This window comes from Lonchura striata, chromosome 7, assembly GCF_050655825.1.
Source record: "Lonchura striata isolate lonStrDom1 chromosome 7, ASM5065582v1, whole genome shotgun sequence".
NCBI lineage: Eukaryota > Metazoa > Chordata > Aves > Passeriformes > Estrildidae > Lonchura > Lonchura striata.
Genome location: NC_140709.1, coordinates 11,724,164 through 11,745,561, shown reverse-complemented (window position 1 = coordinate 11,745,561; position 21,398 = coordinate 11,724,164). Strand labels below are relative to the sequence as shown.

Here is a 21,398-nt window from a genome sequence, read left to right as displayed (position 1 = left end):
ACTGGCTCAAAGAAAACAAGTCACTGTAACAAACAGCCAGAGTGGGGAATAGGAATTTGTCTGTAAAAATGCAAAATATTATTACAAAATAATATGTTGTTATAACAACATGTAAGGACAACAATTAGTTTAAAAACCATTTCTCCTTGTGGAAAAATGCTTTTTTCCTTTCTGCAATGATGCAGTTTATGCAGGATAGTTGGCTTCAAATTTGAACTCAAATCATGGAGAAGAACTATATTCATTCTTATATTAAGTGTGTTTTCAACCCTTTTCAAAAATAACAAATACATTCACATTCTCAGAAAGCATTTATTTACTAGGGAAAACCAGTAAATACAAACTAAATTCTCACCTTCTAACAGCAACAGACTTGGAGGTACAATTACTGGTTATGATGGGTATTAACCGAGGGATGTGCGTGTGCTAGAAGAAACGAGAACAGGAAGAAATCTTTACACAACAATTTCATAGAATGAAAGACCATCTCCTTCACACACCTGAGCTCAGTATTCAGATCCTTATTATTGCTCAATACTTAAAAACAGAACTGCTAGATAAAGGAACACTAACAGATATAGACAGATTTTTAATATTAAAAATATTTTATAATTTATCAGCTAAAATACCTTTCATAAATACTGGATATTCTCTTATAATGACACTCTCTCATGAGTCAAGTAGCTGAAGTCACTGCAGGAGGATCTAAACTACCAATGGTGACAATTTTAGAGACATTAGGCTACCTACAGCTTACCCAATGAATCACTAGGGAGAAGTCACCACTAATAGTGAACTAATAGTTTTGAGAAAGATGGACTGTCTGTGAGGTATTTTAGAGCATAATTAAGAGGATGAGTCTGTGCTACAAGGTTGGTCTAAAACCTTTTCAAAGAAAAATGTTTGTTCAGCTCTTAGAGAGATTAATTTTTTGTCCTGCAAGAAGAAACATTTCTTCTACTATTTTGGCAGAGCTTAACAAGCATCATCTGCATAAGGCTGCAGAACATCTGAAACAGCCAAGTCCAGCACTATCAGAAAAGTAGATTAGGCATTAATCTTATTTTTATTGCAGCAGCATTCATATTTCATCAGAAACACTGCAGTTTTCAGAAATTATAACACTGTTCTCTTTTGATGTATACTTACTCGAATGATTAATCTAACTGCTACAACACCAGAAGTGGCCATGACTTTGGCACTATTTGGAATTAGATTAAAAATTGTTGGCATGATGGCTTCTGCCCCATGGTCAAACTTGTTTCCCAGAACTGATGACAAATGTCTGAAAAACAAAATGAAGTCATGTTGGTAAGTGAGCTGAAGATAAAGTGAGTCAGACTCGTACAGAACATGTGACATAAGCACATCTGACATCTCAATCTTTGCAACTGTCACCTCCACTCCAACTCCAAAAGACAGATAACACCATGTTTCAAAAAACAGTTCCCTTCCCTTCATTTCACACTTGTGTCCTATATTCATCTGAACCCTGAGAAACCGTAAGGTCAGCATAAAATAAAGTAACTAGCACAGCTAAAAATTTATTTATCAAACAAATGGGATCACGGTGATATAAACTAACAAAAAATATTCTATTACAACTTCTCTGAAGCTCCCTATTAAAAAAAAAAATTATGCCAGGAACACTGTAGTACACTTCTTCTTGAAGTATTTCATAAAGGATAGACCATCAGAAATAAAGACTAGCTCAATCCGAACCAGAACAAAACAAACATTTTCAGCTTTATTGTTCAGTGCTTCCCTCCCTGCCTGTGCATGAAGGCATGGCTTGCTCATTCATTCTGAGCATACCACATCAGCATTATTTAATACTCAGGTACATGGCTTGGCAGAATTACAATTAGTGGCCCACATGATGGGGTTTGAAACAGGTGCATAAAAATCATGTTCTAGCTTTAACTGTATCACACCAGCAGCACAAGCTGCATCCTAATTGTGTTTTAACCAGTGCCTGTTCCTTTTCTTCTACATCACATTTCAAACACACATAGAAAATAAACTTACCCCAAGGTGATACAAGCCTCTCTTACAACTTGAGACCGCAGGTCTTTAGCAGATAATTTAAATGCTCCATCTAAAAGTCTTAAGTGTTGGAAGAAGTTATCATATTCTGCAGCTCCAGCCAAAAGTAAGGAGCGGATCTTTTTCAACTGTTAGGAGCATAAAAGAAAGCAGTGACTGTTAATGAGCAGCAAATATAAGGACAGTTATGTTCAAGACCAATATCTGGTTCCAGGTTTCTTGTGCAATTATTCATCAACATGCATTGAGGAATTTGGTTATTGATGTCCAAGTAATTTTATTACTTCCTATCTTATATTCAACCCAGGGTTAATTAACATACTAAGTACAATAAGCTGAAGATCCTTGCTAACTTGTAGAAATCCAGAAGTGTTACATACAGCTACTCAAAGTGTATAGTTAATAACCCAAACAATTTTTTTTTTAAATCAAAAGATATCTTAAATATTCTCGTTTGTTCCCCTATTTACAGCAGCTTCTAATGTTTAGCAAACTCAGAGCTGACTCTTGTGATAAAAAGATACCTAAACTTAAAGGACATGGTTCATACTCAGGCCTGGGTAATAATGATTTATATCCAGAATGTGTCCACTGACTTCATTAGAACAGTTATCTGGCAGAAGTGGAACCCTGACCCCATCAAAATGGGAAATTTCCTATTAATATTACAGGGACCACCATCTCATCCTACAGACAATCCTCTGACACCTTCACAGGCCCTCCCCTGCACTACTACATCTGCACATGGGCTCAATTTCAGCTGCCTGTTACTCAGTACAGAAATAAAATTAAACAGAAGTAAGCTGAATCAGCCAAGTCTGCCACTCAGACCTGTAATACAGAGTTTGACAGACAAAGCTGCAACAGCAGTGATGAAAGTCTACTGTGTAGACAAGACTGTGCATCTATCTGTATCATGAAAACACAGCTCACCTCAATAAATAGTATTTGGTCTTGACATGCATATGGCATCCAATTTTCCACTTCCACACTTCCCGCAGTCATATTTATTTATTCAAAACTTAAGTGTGTAGATTCTTGATAAATTATTTTATACCTCCCTTTTGTAGAAGTATAAACAAGTTCTCTGTAAGCAAAGTAATTTTCTGCTTTATCAGGTAAGTTTTAAGATACTCTGAATAAGACTTGACATTTTGATTTTAGCACCTGCTAGCAAATTTCTAGCTTTGCACCTGGATTTGCTGCACAACTTCCAATTCAACCTGATGCTGTCTCAACAGACTCTTGTATATCAAACAGCAATTTCCCTCACAAATGTGGCTTAAATTCAGCCTCACAAGGAAACGTTTCCCTCAAATTCAGGGGAACATAACAGGTGCTCACCACTAAAACTACACTCCAGCCTTAGTCTGAGGATCTCCCAGTACCCTCAGTGGGATTAAGCTCACTGTAGAAAAAGCTTATATTAATAGATATCCTATCTAAATTCACTACTTACCGCAGAAACTCTCTGTTCCCAGTCATGTTTGTCATCTGATAGTATCTCTCTGATCTTGTTTATGGATTCCTCAAGATCCCGGCTGGAATAAATCTACAAATTGAAATACAGAGTAGCATCGTAATGCAGGATTTACTCCATAAAATCAGATCACTTCCCAACTACCTTCTTATGTCCTTTGCACCTCAATGCTTAAACATCATGTGTTAGCCTTAGACACAACTGGCTTTGCATAATGCACAGAATTTACACCCATTGCCTGCAACCAAAAATTTAGGAATTATCACGATTGAAGGATCATATTGCATTATTTTACTATAGTTTCACAATTTTAAGCAGCATTTCTACAGCTACTAATGGCTATATTAGTCAAGACCTACAGAAGATCATGAGTGGACATATGTGCTGTTCAGCTGTCCCAAATACAAACCTCCAGTGAAGGAGAAGGGATACATTATGCATCCCAGCTATCCAGCTAAATCAGTAAACATTTATGGTCCAGTTGTCACACTCACAATAGCAGCGATCCCTGAGACCCAAGTCACTTTTGCTTCTTTCAGTTTCCAAAGGGTTTCACATAAACTGCTAGTACATCCCACCATTTTAAACTTGCCTCCCTTCAACTTCTAACCTGCTTCCCCCTTAATGAAGCACAACTTGCCAGTGATTAGCATGAGATTCTATATCCACCTTCTGCTTTTTAGTATAGCATGGCTTAACAGGTAGCTCTATTTACCTGAACTGTTGGGACATCTTCAAATGCCTTAATGAAGTCTTCTTCATCCACAGCACCTGCTCCCTCTTTGGCTGCTGACACAAAAATGAAAAAGCCTTTTCAATCTTGTTATCAACAAGAGAATCAATTAAGAAACCACCAGCTATCAAAGCACTTAGGAGAAACTTCACTACCCATGCAGCCTGGGAGTGCAGCAGAGGTAATGAAAGCAGAGGCAAGGAAATTCAATGCCAGGCACTGGTGAGACATTCATGGCATCCTTCAACTCATAGGCACACAGGGCACATTAAGGAAGTCATTACAGTAGTCACTCACAGTTAGGGGACACAGTTTGAAAGATGAAAGGGAATACTTACTTTAATTATATGGGAGACTTTATTTTAAAGAATTTAATCCCATATATAATAGATGAAGGTGGGTATCTGACAGGTGCACAAACAGAGGAATGATAAGGAAGATAAATAGTCTCTGGAATACTAATCAGATCAGAGACTGCCTGATATGGGGAACTCTCTCCCTTTCCCTAGGACACATATAGAATTAGAGCTACATGTAGAATAATTGCTAACATTCAGAATGACTGATCAGAATTCTTTCTGCACCTTCATTACCAGCAATGCCCAAAGGTCTTAAAAGAAAGCCAGTGTGTCAGGTTTAGACTGCAAGGGCTGAAGGGTGGCTATATAGCTTATGTATCTATAAGCAGCCTCAGTTCAGATAGAGTAGGAACTACAAAGGCAAAAATCTACACACTGGAGCACCAACATGATTTACCCATAACCCTCAGTGCACAACCACACAGGTGCAACCTCTCACAAAATGCAAAATAAATTATGCGGATGTGGGGATTGCTTGGAGATTCATCCTACCAGACTCTGGCTGTGGCATGCAGAGATCACAGACATAATGACTGCATAGGAACAAATTTGTTACTGGATTTTTGGGGCCAGTCTGGAAGTGCTTGCAAGAAGCTCAATATGAACACTGTAAATACTTCACAGACACACCAATTTATACAGGCTATTGGCTTACTTGAAGACTTGGAGCCCAGAGCTGCAGAGCCAAGTCTGCGGGTAGTGCCCATCCCAACTCTGCGTGAGTTTGCAGGGGCCTTTGAAGATGTAGAGGAGCTGGCTGAGGAAGGTCTGTTTCCATCCACGGAGTCTTCATCATCAAAAATTTTATCTGCCAAAAAAGCCACACTCAGCTGTAAGATCAATGAAGCAAAGGGATGTCCCAAGGAACATGCCAGTGTTATAGCAAACATGCCACATTTTCCAGCCTGCTCTGCCAGCTCCCATCTCAGCAGTGTCCTCATGCTAAAATCCAGTTAGTCATGGAATACCACCAGCTCACTGAACCCAATCCTTTGCTATTGCAGCCACTACATTATAAACCCTTTCAATGAATGCATTCAGATGAAAAGAATGAACTTCAAATCTACAGCAGAAAGATGCAAGCCCCAGATAATACTTAGGGTGTTGACAGTTTGCATCTCTCACATTTATGCCTCCAAGAGCTCTTTTGACATGAACTGTAGCAAAACTAAGACCACAAGCAAATCCAAGATTCAGCAGCAACTGCCTGTACCAGACCAAGGATAAACAGTGTCACCCAGGAAAGCTCACACACCAATGCCCATATTGTTGATGAACCACAGACCATTAATCACAGACTCATCTGGAGCTACAAATCCCCTTTAACTCTTTAAATTAACACCAGAGATTCCTTACAAGGAAATACAAAAAAGTTTCCTCAAATTCATAAAAACATAAATATAAGGTGCATGAAACCTTATAGAACCTTCTGTGTACATCCAATGTCAGCCTCTACCACCAAACATGAACATAAATTAACCAAAAATGAATTACAGCCACTTTGATTCTCAGTCAAGGTTACTTCAATTCCAAAGGACTGCTTATATCGCAGTTTTACACAGATTAGATAATTCACTTGAAAAAACAGCCTTAGGTTGAAAGGTGACAAAGCAGTTGGGCAGCTGATATAGATGGAACACGTAATTATTGAGGCCAGAAAGCCAGCTCAGCCCCATCACTTGGCTTCTCCACAGGAACACTTCATTCAAAATTTGAGACCAGCTTCATGCCCATCCCTCTCCAGCAGCCCAAAGTATACACTCACTCTCACCAGATGAGGAACATTTCCTACACAATTTTCACTTGGCAAAAAGTCAAGCAGGTGCTTTAATCCATCCCTGCTCAGGAAAGCATCTGGGAACATCTAGTAACAAATACAGGCGCCTAGTGAGACACTAATGAGCAAAATTTAATACAGGCTGAGCTTTCTGAAAGTAAAAAAATAACTTGATAACAGTATAGGCATATTCTAGGGGAGGCAAAAGAACAGGAAGAAAAGCCTGTTTTGTTCTCAGCTCAAACACCTTCAGTTTTCTCTGCCCTAAGTAACACTGGCTCATTAGCACCTGGACACAGGAGAACTATCACAGATCATCTAAAAACATACACACCACATTTTTGATATGCAGAAGTGAACATTATGCCATTCTCCAATCACAACGCAATACCGACACAAAAAGCATCCAAAAAGCATCCAATGCAGGTACACAAAAGCATCCAAAAAGTGAAAAAAGGTGAACAAGGACATCTCTTCATTTTGATGTTTAAGATGTCCTGAAATATGGGAAAGGGCTAGAGGAAAAAAGCAAATCTAAAGCAAAGGGGTAAAATACTAACTGGCACTTGTACTGTTGTTCAGGAAAAAGTGAACAAGGCAAAAGTGAGCAGAACTTTAACTCAGATAAATCTCAGGTCACACAGCTAAAGAGAATATAAAGCATAATTAGGATGTGGGCTGTCTCTTTAACACAGTGCCTGAAGGCAGCCATGGAGACCAGACTGTGCTATCTCCCTGTTGACACCAGTCTTGTTCTGACATATGTAATTCAAAACTAATTTGAAAAGAGCTCAGGGAACAATCATGAGAACGATTAAAGGATTAGAAAATATGTTTTTAATTCAATTAAATGAAAATTCTCTGCAAGAGATTGTTTAGTCTAGCCAGATTCCTAATAAGTTGCTTGATTACATTCTGTGTTAACACAGCTACTGAAGATTTATTAACGCAGTTTTCCAATGTGATTTATGAATATTGCTTCTCACCTAATAGAAAAATATACAACAAGGCAACTGGCTAGAGATTAAAAACAAATTAAATTCTGAGTTGCCTTTTTTTCCTCTCTTCCCCACCACTCCCCCCTCCATTTTTTGCAATAATCAGAGGGCTGACCCTCTGTGAGGTTAGGAGGTGCATCACCCAGTGAATTGTACCACAAGCAGTACTTGGGAAAGCAGAATTTAAAATTTTTCCCCCCAAAAAGACACAGTCTAGTTCAAACAGAAATTATTTCAAAAACACTACTTGGTGTGAGTTGCACCAAGGTCAGGGCAGATCAAAATAGGCTTTAAAATATGATTCAGAAAGACTTGGATAGCCATTCAATCAAAAAACTTCTAAGCAAAACTTGTTCCAGTTGCACTTATTTCAAAAGCTCCTATATAAATATTTAGCGAGCTATTATTTGACATATAGGTGTATTAACAGCCAGGAGAAAGTCAGTCATATTTGAAACAAAAGGTACTTTTACTAGTTCATAACCTCTTTCATCAGGTAATAAAATTCTCCATCAGCTGCATTTCAGGCTACCTTGATGCAGTCTTAGTTAACTCACTTCCTCTTCTATATACATTTTAAAGCCTCAGCCCTCTGAAGGGAGAAGAGGGTGTGGTTTGCTCTTTCATATAATAAATCAAAAGTTAAAAATGCAGGTATTAAAAGCATTACACTCCTGCAGCATTTTAGCAACTAAATAAGACTATCATTTCTTTTTTACACAGGCTTTTCTGAGCATTAGCAAAGAAACAACACTCCAACAATCAAACCAGCCCACCCACAGTTCTGAGGATGCCTGGATTACAATTGCATCTCCCTGTTTGTTAAGTGTGCAAACTAAGCACTATATATTTATCAAACCAGAACACTACTTCAATAACCCATCAGCATTTTCTCATCTAAGCAGTGCAGAATGACAGCACCACATTCAGAACTGCACATCAAATCTGCCAGCAGCACGTGTACAGAACAGAAAGAGAAACAAAGAACAGAAAGAAACCAGGGCACGGGAGTACAGAAAAGAACAGAAAACCAAGCTACTGTACATTATTGTTACAAAACCCTTTTTTTTCTTTGCCACCCATTGATTTCTGCTCATAAAAATCATTTGAACTAAGATCATATTTTTCAGCATATCTACAAATGGCAAATTCAGCATGGGTGTAACTCTCAGGACACCAGCTGAGGTGCACTGAAGCGGAATCGGTGCCCCACTCTAACATTAAATAACCACTGACGTTCTCCCATCACAAGACACCCCCAGTGCTCATTTATAAGGACCTTACAGTACTCTGTCAAAGACATGCCCTTATAAAAGAGGCCTTTGTCTGCTCGCCACTCTGTCTCAGAGACGGAGAGAAGACAATCTGCTTCACATTTTTCAATTCCTTTACATTATTTAAGAAGAGAAAATTGCTTACAAGTACATATCCTTCTGCAAATAAGCTTCCTCAACATTCCTTCATATTTTCCATAGCGAGCCCAGATGTAAGAGTGCTTCACGGAGCGCCGCAGCTTTCAGCCCAGAACATAATCAATCACTGCCCCTTGCATTCATTAAGCATGCTGTCTTCACACGTGGATTTAAACAGCCATGGCCTCTGTCCTCTCTCTCTACGGCTGCAGATCTGCACAATTCTTATTAGCAACACCCATTTCAGCCCAGGAAACTTTGGTTCACTTCTAGGGAGGAAATTCCCTACTAGCGAGGGGAACCCAGGACAAATAATCCGGGATGAAGATGAGCCGAGTCTGCCGGCTCGGCTGGCTTGCACTAGGAACCAGCCTGACTTTATCCCCTGGGAAGCACTAACAGGAGCATCTCAACAGCTGTCATCATTTGTCCATGACGAATAAATTTAGTCATTATTCATTTTAAAACGTAACCCCTTCAGGTCTGGGCAAGGTGGAAAGTGGGGAGAAGAGGCTGCACCAGCTATTTGGGAATCCTGGTATACAAGGGCCAGCACTTCCCTTGCCTGCACCACCAGCCTGGGACATTTAAAGCAGAGTCTCAAATGTCCTTTCCAATGAAAATTATGTTTTCTGGCTTTAAAAAACTTTAGGATGTCAGATTCAAATGTTTTAGTTATTTGTTTGCAAGCTTTAGAGAAGAAGCTACTCTGTAGTGATGACAGAGTGGAAAGAGAGCTTTCCATTTTGTGTGTTCTTAAGATGCCCCACTATGGTCTCCAGATTCATGAAGGAACCCTGTATTTATTAAACCCATACCAGTAGGATAAAATAAACTTTACCAAACTGGTATGAGGAATTGTTGTACACTTTGATCTGACCACGTCCAACATCAGACTAAGCAGACACAATAAGCATATGGAAAGTAAATTCCAATTTCAATCTACCTGAATAAGCAATAGCCCAGGCAACATTCAAAATCTGCTCTCAGGGACTGGCCTGGTAAGACAAACAAAATCGTCCTGCAGAAGACTGATCTGAAATCATGCAATCTATGATGATGTAAATTACTCTTCTGAGGGACATGAAAATTTTCAATCCTGGAATCAGATTACTCCAATTTATGATGCAGCCATGACGGATGGCTGCGGGCATGATTGAGAACAGGAGTTTTAAAGACTTGAAAACAAGAGACAAATAAAAAGGATTTAATGAGGCTGTTTACTTCAGTACAGAATTTTTTAAACCATTATGTTGACAGTATTAATGCCATCACATCAACAAGTCACAGCATGCCCCCTCTAATAGCATCTACAAGCATTAGCACAACTAAGAACACAGCAGACAGAAGTTTTAAGAAATTTCTGTTCCTGAAACTAACACACCTGGAAAAGGGAGTTTTTAAGAGTTAGTGAAACTGTCACTTAGCCAGTTTTCAGCCATATGAAAGTTTCCATTAGCTTTAAGTAGATTTACAAAAGAGGTGGTATAAATGTTACATTCCTACAAGCTTTATTAAATTAAATATCAATAGCAGACAACATAATAACTATGATACTTAGTGAAAGAGCACCAGCTGAAACAATCAAAATAATTCACAAAAGCATCAAAAACTGAAATAAATTCATTAAGGGCTAGGATTTATAAGTTTCACCAATTCCTTTACTATGGTTCATACAGACACCTAAACAAGAATCAAATACCCATGTGCAAGGAGCTGCACAGCCTTTACCCCATAATGATTTTTAAAACATTAAGTAACTGAGAGACAGCCACAGACATGTACATAAGGCAAAATCAAAGTGGAGAAGAGAGAGAGAGAGATAAGGATTTACTTTCCTCAAAGTAATCCTTGGAAATATAATATTCCCACAGTGCTTTTTCCAGCCAGCCACACAGCCTTCCCCCAGACCTTAAGAGCACCAGGAAATCCACAGTGCATACCTTGGAAAAACACACCCAGCCCAAAAGCCCGCACATTTACATAAAGTTTCAATTTAAAGAGCAAAAGCAGCTGTTCCCTGCCCTGCACTTAGCACTGTGGTTTCCCAGAGCTTGGTCATCATGCCTTGTGGGACACCCACCCTCCATTCACTGCCAGGCTGTCCACACATCTGCCCAGCCTTCACAAACACCCCAGCTATTTTAGAGCCTGTAACAGACTCCACACCAGGGTGTTGCTTCTGTGTTTCACTGCAGTGGCTTTCCCTGCTGACTGTGCTTGGGGGTGCTGCCCCAGTTTTGTTCTGGACCCCAGAAAATACCCTTTAAATTGCACCACCTTATTACTCCCTCCACACTGTGCTCTCATTAGCATAATCCTCAGAGATAAAAGAGACGAAGTGGGTCCCTGAGCCCTAGAGATACCAATCAATGAGAAAGGCTGGTGATGCAGGATGGCTCAGGAAGATATTTTAGTGTCAGAAAACATCTTTTGACAGAACTATGGGAATGAGCCTTGTTGCAGCATCCTGTCATACCTGAACTGCAGATAAAGCACACTATTCCTACTTTAATATTAATCCTCTGTGCTGCACTGCAGTAGCAACATTAAGATTTTGCTTCAGCCTTAATGAAGTTTAATTATTTATGCAAATAATTATATAAAAGAAAGTGAATTCTTCTGCCTTCATTCACAAGACAGAAAAATTCCATTCTGCAGAGGCACAGGAACTCCCTCAGGCGCCACTTCCATATGCATACATAGCAGGGATGTGCCAGGTTAAAGAGCAATCAATGAACCTTTCCCCTCACTCTCACCTCCATCCATGCATTTGCTGGAAAACTTATGACAACAGCTTGGACTCCCTGTGTTTGCAGCAAGCAAACGTCAGGATTCAGACAGCATCAGCATCACTCAGCTGCTGGTCACCCACACTACATCCAGCACCCCAGGCAACAGCCCCATTGCCAGCTCTGTGATCAGCTATGCACAGTACTTACTTTCAAAATTATATAAATGTAACTAAAAGGCAGAGCCTTTCAACAAGAGCAAGAAGTATTTGTTGTTATTTTAATGTATGAGTAAATTGAAACAGAGCTGAGGGACATTCTCAAGGGTGTGAAGACCCCAGGGCATTACCAGAGTCTAGATCATGCTCCATTCCTGAACAGCTTTTTGTACTGATCCTTTCTCTTCCTCCTACTAAAGATGCAAGTAGTGCCACAAATGTTTTCTTATTTTCCCAATATTATCTTCAGAACTGCTCTATGCATATTCAAAAAGGGACATTTACAAATGGCTTGGGAAAAGTGGAAGTAACACATATTAAAATCAACGTATTGGGAAAAAAATTAATTTAATTTAGTTGTTCTTAGAGGTTTCTTGAAGCTTAGCCACACCTGAAATTGAGTTCTCTGTATTTCCCAGGGTTGGTGCTACAGGAAAACAGCAACCAAGATTAAACCAAGCTCCCAGGGAGACACCTGCTGGCAGGTGGGGCTTATTTGCCAAAACCTGAAGGAACAAGGAGATACCTGTGGAATCAGTAGATGGTGTTTTGTCCTGCCTGGACTGCCTACACCCTATGTAACTTAGTTAGCAGGCATACCAGTAATATGAAGCCTTCCAATGGACCGTGTTTTATCACCAGCGAATGGCAGGAGCCCCATGTGCAGACAGGTGACTCCAGCCCCACAAGCAGGTCCAGACTTCCAGCTATTTGCACCATCTGCTGCCATGAATCACAGGGTGAGGCAATTCTCCAGCCTGCACTCCCCAGTTGGCATTCCCTGCACAGATCCTTCTGCCACCCCGGGCAATTATGACCAGTGCAGCTGACCTCGATGCTGACTATCCCAACACCCATCACTGTTTTTAGGACAAAGTGCTGTTACAAAAAAGGCAACGGCATCTTATTGTCTCCAGTTACACAGAGCACATTAAGGGGGACAGAAATGTTGCAGATCCCACTTCCAGCCACCACAGAACATCCTGCAAAGCCTACTAATGCACGTGAGTCTTGCAGAAGAAAGCTTTTTAGAGGTATCTACAAGGAGCTAAGAATGCCAGGCTGCAGCTTTGGTTCATTTTGGGTTAATTCTCAGAGGATGGCTGGGTTGGTGAAGTTAAGCCAGTCGGCTGTGCTGGAGGGACCGGGGGAAGCTGCAGAACCAGCCCTTTCCAGCACCTTCATCTATGTTTATTTACAATTATTAACAGAGACACATTGCCCAGCACCTCCTGTGAGATGATGGGGCAGCCTAAACTTTCCCAGCAGCTACCTCTGAGCCAAGAATCAAAACAGGTGCAGTTATCCCAGAACAGTGAAGGAAAAGATAAGGCTGTCAGCCTGTGCAGCCACAGAAAACAGGAGCCTTCTGTCCCAAGGCATTATATTTGTCTGGTTAAAGGCTAATGCAAGAACATGGGTACTACACTGGCAAAAACTGTACAGTGTTACACACATCAGTGACTCTCATCCAGAATGCCAGGCCTGATGCATAATTAATATACTTTAATTATATGACCATTTAAAATACTGTCAAATGCTCAGTAATCATGAGATGTCTTAGACTGAAGGTGGTTGAGACAAACGAAAAACCACAGGGAAAACTACAGAACAACTCCCCAGCCTACATGCCTTTTGAGAAAGATTATCAACTAGTAAAACAGGCACAACCAGCATGATAACCAGGAATTTTTACCATAAATTAATGCTTCATTTTTATAAAGATGCATATTACTACAGACCGTGAAAACACATATACAAGCAAAGTATACAGACAAGTTTTGTTTATTTAAGAATAATTCAAAGTTGAATTTTATGATCCAGGCTATGCTCTATAGCCAGAAATGGTCACCAAACAGTGGTCTGAGATGCCTCTGAGCTCCTGCCACAATGGCTACTGAGTTAAAGAGCTGGGTCTGTGCTCTCCAGAGCACCCACTGCAGCTGTTGGCAAAGGAAAGGGATGGGGAACCAGACCTGATGCTGACATTTCTCTGGAGTATTCAGCAGCACTGCCTGCCTGCCACAGCACTCTCCTGATACACTAGAAGGCACAAGTTTCTGCCTACTCCTAACAAATAAAAGGAGGACTTAGGAACATTCTTGTCTCCCCCCCACTTCAGTACAGCTCCCTGAGAGCAAGCAGAGCCTCTGAGAAGCTGCATGCACACAGATCTTACAAACCATGCTTCAGCACCAGTGCCAACATTTGCAGCCCATGCCAGCTTTTGCAATGTCTGCACAAGCACATTCAACTGCAACCAGAGCTTAGAGCAGCAACTCCTTAGAGCTGGGCAGAAATATTCAATCCCCACTCATATCACTCGTTTTGGCAAGCACTGTCAGAGGGAAGCAATGGTTTCCTGACAATCAAGCCCATTTGGTTTTTATGCCCAATGTCTTATAAGAATAAACACAGTAAATGAAAAGCTAGCATTTCACTTTTCTCAGGATCATTTTCGAAAAATCTAATTGTATTTATTATGATCCTTCAAGACTAGTGATTCCAAAGGTAGCATTGAAAATGTTTGGGGTTTTTTTAAGACTTAAAAGCAGAAACTAGTAAGTAATGAGGCAGGTTTTACTTTTAGTGAAAAAATGCTTGTTCAGTAATTTTTAGAATGCATGTTCACTGGCAATAACTCATAATACTACTGTGCACAGATTTGTGTATGATCTAGATAGGATTAGTTCCACTTTTTTGACACAGTGGAAGCAAAAGCCAAGGACACATGAGGAAGTTGACTGCAGGTAGTGCAGAAAAGTCAGAGCACACGCCAGAAGATGTATCAGAATATAGGATTTATTTTATTTAATCCCCATCACATTAGGCTAATTCTGCTTCCAGCTCTATAGATTTGGGATAGAGGTAAATCCAAAAGCATGCAGAACTTTGCAGGATTTTTTTAAAGTTGCTATTATTTCAGATTTTCTTCTGTATGGTTTCAAGTGAGCATGGAGAAGTTTTAGTACATCAACTAGTAGCTTATTTGACAGATATTTCAGTACAGCATATGGCTTTCACATGGTTGGTTAACAAACAATTCAGACTGATATTTAATACAGCTTCAAATAAATATAAGCACAGTCTGAATGCCTTATTTACAAGTGGAAAGCTCCAATTCCTGAGATCTGTTTCTTGGGCCTTTTTCACCCATCCTTCAAAGCCTCAATTTAAGAAAACCATGGGCTTAAGGAAAAAAAGTCATGGAAGAAAAATACCAAAACCAAAAATGTGTCACAATTCATAAAATATTAATAGTCAGCAAGGCTTCTGTTTTCCTGAAGCTCGTTTCATCCACTTCCCAACATCTTTAAAATAAAAGGAAGATCTACACTCCTTCATCCACATTCCCCCCCATAAAGAATCATCATTAGGTACAGCAAATAGAGCAGTCATACTCAGAGAAAGAAAAATAGACAAAAAGCTAGAGGGAAGACATTGCTGAAACTTTCCTTCCTTTTGTCATTAATTACTTCAGCCTACTAAATTTGGTATTCATATTTCAGAGGCAACATGAAACCCTGAGCAAGCAAGGGAACTTTAATGTGCTACAAAGAAGAAAGCATCTTTCTCAAAGTGCTTGCAATATAAATAATGCAGTCATAGCACAGATAAAAGTAATTACTATTTGACTTTATTATTAGACTTTATAAAAAGATAAGCACAAATCTCCCCCTCCATTTATTTTAAAAGAAAAAGGGCAGTTAAAAAATGCAAGTAGTTTTGTCCTAATCAATCTAACATATTCCTGCCCAATCCATTTTCATTTGGACTCAGTCAGTGTTGCTGTTCACTTTCATCCCACAGCTCAGCATCCTTTTTCAACCATCCTCAGGTCCCTGCACCTAGGTAAAACTTAAGCCTGTTATCCAGATATCCAAAATCATCTGCCACAACTTGAAGTTGGACTTAATAATTGATTCTGATCACAGCTGATCATCTGACTTCTTTAGTAACCATCCTGTTTTCTTCCACATACTATGTTCACAGTAAAAGACTTCCACAGTTGGTCTGTCCAAGAAGGAACAATGAAAGAAATCAGTTTTCTCACATAAAACAACTTACTACATCAAATAATATGTCAGGATCAAATAGAAAATTCAAATTGAAAAAATGTGTTTGGCAGACCAGTAAAATCTTGATTCATTTGATCTGAACTTTACCAGTTTCTCTGCTGTATCTCCTGTACCACTTGACTAACTCTGAGACCATCTCACCCACAAGAAGAACTAAACAAAGGAACTAAGGGCAGACTAGTTTTGACCTTCATCTCTTTGTTTTAATCAAGCTCAAAATTTGGTAAGAGGTGGTGGAAGCTCTGAATAAACATCTACAAGCAAGCAGATTCCCTCTGGTTCAAGGGCAAAGTCTGTCAAGTGAAAGCGAAGGATGAATTTGCCTCAGGACTCAGATGCACGATCAAATTATTGCTGCTTAACAAGTTATAAGACACCAGCTGAGGCAAAGTAACAGCCCTTGAGATGCTCTTAAACTATGGCAAGTGTAAGGTAATACAATTTAACTTAGCCCTAAAGAAAATTAAGCCAAGCAAAATCCTTCACATTTACCACAAAGAACACAAACACTAACCACAACCCAACTAAACATCTTACTCTGGATCTGCTCATTAAAGACTTCACAAAATAAATACTAACATAAACAGAATTGGCAACATTAAAAACCAAAGAGGTTCCCATTCAAAAGCTGGGAATGCTGATTGCAAAAAAAGCCTGGCACAGCTGTTTTCACCACTACTGGAGGAAAAGAGAAGTCAAATTACTCATCTTTCCTTAGCACTTCTCACAGGTGATTCTGCCAAGAGAAGCTGATGTGGAACAAGACTGAGACAAGGTGGTGAGCATGGCTGGTATAAATCCTTCCTCATTCACAAAAGTTACTGAAATCATTATCAGCACAAGATACCAAAACCCAACTGATTTCAATCTATATAGATTTCTGTTTCAGTCAGGCACATCTACTGCCTCCAGGCAAGAGTTAAAGAAGTCAACAAGTCAAAACTAAAAAAAAACCAACACTTTATTAATACAAAGAACCATTTTTTAAGAAGCTTGAGATCTCTCTTTTGCCTAAGGCAAGTCTGGCTGGCACAGAGACTTTGTACATCTGTGACCCTGAAAGATCGCTGCAATGATAATTCAAATGGACAAATTAGAGAGCAGCTTCTTCCCTCTTGCATTGCTTTGTCTGTGCTGTAGAGAGATCTGTCCTTTCATACATGACATTTACACTTTACTCCTAAACTGCAAGCTGTAAAGTGTAGTCCTTGTAAAGGCTCAGCTCCCAGAAGCAAGCTGTCCCCTTTTTCAGCAGGCTGCTTATAATATAAACATAGAAGTCACCAGGAGAATCAGACTCCACTACACCATGCTTCTGCTTTGTTAACTTGTGAAGATGAGCATAAATATACATGTTGAGATGAACAGTTCCTACTTTTATTTCAGTTCTAGGATATACAATTCACTCTAAAGCTTAAACTCAATAACCTTAAAACTTACAAGGATTTCTATTACTTGCCTAAAATGCTGATTACCCAACAGAGACAAAAATCTAAGTAACCAGAGCTTAGTATGATAATTGATGTACATTGCCTGAGTTAAAGTCTGGGGAGATGAAAATCGGCTCTGGAAAGTACAGAGGACAGGTAGAGATTAAATTTCTACAACACACAGGGAAGGACAGATAGTAAGTAGAGAAGGGAATAGAAAAATGCTTGTAAAACACATCTAACAGGAATTTGCACACTGTGCTTTGTGAGCCATCCCAGGAATTGGTACATATGCAACTTCTTCCTTGTCAGATCATCTCATATCATGCTCAAAAAGCAAGAGTCAGGCATCTCTTTCAGTCCAGCAATTCAATTAAATACTTCCTCGTGACTGAAGCCATGATTCCTTACTCCCCATTACTATGAAGTCACTCTCCACACTTTGATGTCAAAATAAAATATTACTAAAACAGTATCAGCCCAAGAGATTATTTAAATGTCTAATTTTCCCACTAACAATCACTTCTTGGGTGGTATTTTGTAAGTTGCCAGACAAGCTGAAAGCCTAGCAGAACTATCTAGGGTGATTCAAGGAGGACCAATTCAGACCTTCCTCCTGTTCAGGCACGTTATGGCATGTACTGTAATGCAGGAAGACTTTTAGATCCACCTCCTCTATGGGACCTAAAGGACAGAAACCCTTGTATCCAGGGGGTGTGGGAGAACAGACAGAAATCGAGATTAAATGGATTCATATAATTGTAATATCCCACCATTTGAGAGAGTATAGGCAACCAACTGCAAAACCAAATAGCACAACATTTGAGCATAAATCTTAATCAGGAGTAATAACAGAAATTAATAGATTGCTTCAATCCTAAAGAGGCTTCTTTCAAGGTTATTCAACAGAATAAAATAGGGATGAAGTCTGAGACATTCCTATTTTGGAAACTCTGCAACAGGTTCCCAGGTTGCAATAATGGTCTTCAAGTACTTACTGGGCCTTTTACAGTGCAATAGCACTGATGAAATCTTTCCCTGAACCCAGGTTTACCATAAGTGATGACTGAGAAGGAGAAATTTGTTTTCTAAGTTTGCTCTAAAGATACTGATCCCAAGGCAAGTATCTGTAGCCATCAGGTCACAGAGGTGGCAAGAGCTGAGGGAAGGAAAGGTCTTTGAAGCACCTTTGAAATCAGAGTATGATGCCTCCTCACATTTGCATGATTTCTTATATCCCCATTTTATTAAGTCTTTATTTTTAGATCACTTTGTTGTCATCTTCCACTCAGTTCACATTCTTGTACAGGAGAAAAGGTATGACTCAGAGAAGAGGAGGTGCAGAGGAGCACCATTTCTCCTTCACAAGAGGCAAAATGGATGATTTTTCTTTGTAAGGGTGAGCCCATCCAGTGAACCCCCTCCTGCCAGTCCTCACTCAAATTACAACTCTCTGTAATATAACTGTGTACTATGTGACAAACAAAAAATCTAAGTTCAAGTTTATTAAAGGCACTTTGTCTCTCACGGGCTGCAAGGTATCCAGACACACCTAGAATTTACATTGCAGAGAAGGAACAAAAGAAAATAATACATGTCAAAGAATTTAAGTATTTTATTTTAAACACATTTCATTTCAGACACAGGAATGGAGTGAATTAAAAATATGGGACTAAGTTGTTAAAAACAAAATGTGTGTTAGAGAGTAAAATCTAACAAAGAAAACAATGGCTCTTCCACATCATTCATTTCAGAACAGCTTCCCACTCATATATGCAAAGCAAAATACACTTGTATTACATACAAGTAAAAATATATTTGGTGGTTTGTATTCATTGGGTAGCAACATCAGGATTCCAGGTGACACCAAGACCTTCTTTCTACCAGCTGGAAGTGACACTGAAACCAATCTACAAATGATAACAACTAATCATAGACTTTATCTGAGAGTTTCCTTTCTGAACCTTCAACTTTGGGGCTTTCACAGTGACTCACAAACGTGCAAATACATTTGTCCAAGAGTACACTTGAACCAGCTGTAAAAACTGAGAGCTACAACTCACTATTTCTATTTATTCATTCACCAAGTAAAAGGATCTTGACATGCAAGTAAATTATTTTGAAATTAAAATACTGCTTGAGATCAACACTCACATTCCAGATTCTTATGCATCTGCTTTACTTTTTCACAAATCAGAAGCAGGAGTGACCATGTGTTATGCTCCATGTAACCAAGTGTTGATACTCACTTTGGCAGGCAGGATTACTATCTGTTGACACACTGAAAAACATTCACAAACTCCATGACTGAAACCCTATCAGGTATGGAAGTGGTAATAGCACAGAGGAGGTGTGAGGCAGAGGCAGATATGAGCACCAAATTAGCAAGTTTTCATTATTAGCAGGTGTTTCCAGGCATTGCTTAGACTATCTGAAGAACCAGTATGAACATTAAAAAATATGCACAAACAGCTGACTATAACATAAAGGAAACAAAGTGTATCAGTAGTTGCACATCAGAAAATGTCAAGCAGACAAAGTTGCAGAAGAAAAAGCCATATAAATCTTTCTCCACCCAATTCAGTAATTTTTAGCAGACAATATAGGTTGCTGCTGCCTTGTTTAACACAAATAACAGGGAATGCTCATAGGGCACTGCCATCTGTCAGCAGCTGTTACTGAAAACCAAATACGGGGCAAGTGAGCAGTTCACAGCACTCTGCCTCCAGATGCAAACAAAATTCACAAGAAATAGAAATAAAGTATAGGGGAAAATAATGTTTTATCAAATCCCTAAACCCAAATTCTATGCTCAAATGTACACAAACCTTCAGCATTTCTGGAGAAGACAAGTACCAGTCACAGCTTGACCACTTCATTCCTCTCACAAGCAGGAGTGCTGAAGGTCCTGTACACTTGCAGATACTATAGAAGCAGGAGATTTCTATCTAGGCATGATTATTCTTCATATGTGGCCAACTGCTTTACCAAGTACCAGTTTATTCAGATAGAAAAAATATCTGAGGCCTCCCAAAACATGAGAGCAGCATCAGCCTGGTTCATCTGAAGCTTCCACCACTAACCATCTTGAGCCATCTGAATTGCTCATCTCCATTACAGATCACTTACCTTAATTTCAAGTAGCAAGAATTATTATTTTGTCCAGACTGGAACTGAATGGCTCAGTTACACAACAGCTCTTTACTATTTGTACTGTTGTGGCAGCCTGCAGCTGTGACCAGCAGCATCCTGGTTCATTGGATATAGTGCACAGCCCATCAGCTCCCTGGATGTTGTCAAACACTGAATCCATGCTTAGAAGCCACAAGCCAGCCAGAGAAGCAAGCTTTGAACCATTAGGCTGCATATTAACCAGCACCCAGGGGCCTTTCAGGCCAGCTAAACCATGTCAGCTGAACTAAAAAGATGAAATTACACTCACACTGCACCACTGGTGAGAGTCTCTTGGCATCATTTAGTCTGAAGAGACTGTGAAGGGATGAGAACAACTTTGCCTCCTGGCACAATGGAGAGAAGAACCCCTACATCTCTTACAGAATTAATGCATGTCCTACATTAACTTCTCTGTTCATGTCTTGTTTAGGCTCAACAGGTAACAACAAATGACTGAAAGGTCAGCAAGCATCTTGCTAGAATTAAAAAACCCATAAATTAATCACACCACAAACTAAAGATTCTGGCAAAATTTGGCCATTTTAGCTTTCTAAATGAAAATTTCAAACTCAAAGCAATGACAACAAATCAGCCTTAGGCCTGTCCAAGTCCCACTCCTGCAACCACACCACCATGCTGGCAAATCATCTGGTTCTCTTTAGCAACCATCTGTGCTTGCCTTCACTTAAAGAAGAATTAGCAAACAGAGGGACTGGCACATGTGAAGTACAGCACGTACCAGACAACTACAGGTTCACTTTTAGTTTTACTCAGAGATTGAAAGCATGTAAGATCAGGGGTTTTTTAACTGGGAGGCAGGCATTTCAATAAAACCTTTACATAAGAATGTTCATAAGAAGTCAATGCTTCAATTAGCATAAACTCAAACTGCCTTGCCTCTTTACCCATGCAAAGCTTCAAGGGTCCCCACTATACACTCCCTCCTCTTTACAACCTGGA

The 21,398-nt window shown here is 39.6% G+C and overlaps 1 protein-coding gene across 23 annotated transcripts in view; it reads right to left on the bottom strand.

The window, feature by feature from the left end:
* Positions 1–21,398, bottom strand: part of CLASP1 (cytoplasmic linker associated protein 1) — a 167,001-nt gene that overhangs the window by 84,288 nt on the left and 61,315 nt on the right. For all 23 annotated transcript variants that reach the window (XM_085584914.1, XM_085584915.1, XM_085584918.1 and 20 more), the window contains exons 9-14: positions 5,274–5,426; positions 4,242–4,315; positions 3,506–3,598; positions 2,029–2,174; positions 1,150–1,285; positions 356–426 (exon numbers count right to left, since the gene is read on the bottom strand). In XM_085584914.1, the coding sequence (XP_085441040.1) occupies positions 356–426; positions 1,150–1,285; positions 2,029–2,174; positions 3,506–3,598; positions 4,242–4,315; positions 5,274–5,426 (673 nt within the window). The remainder of the gene's footprint in view (positions 1–355; positions 427–1,149; positions 1,286–2,028; positions 2,175–3,505; positions 3,599–4,241; positions 4,316–5,273; positions 5,427–21,398) is intronic.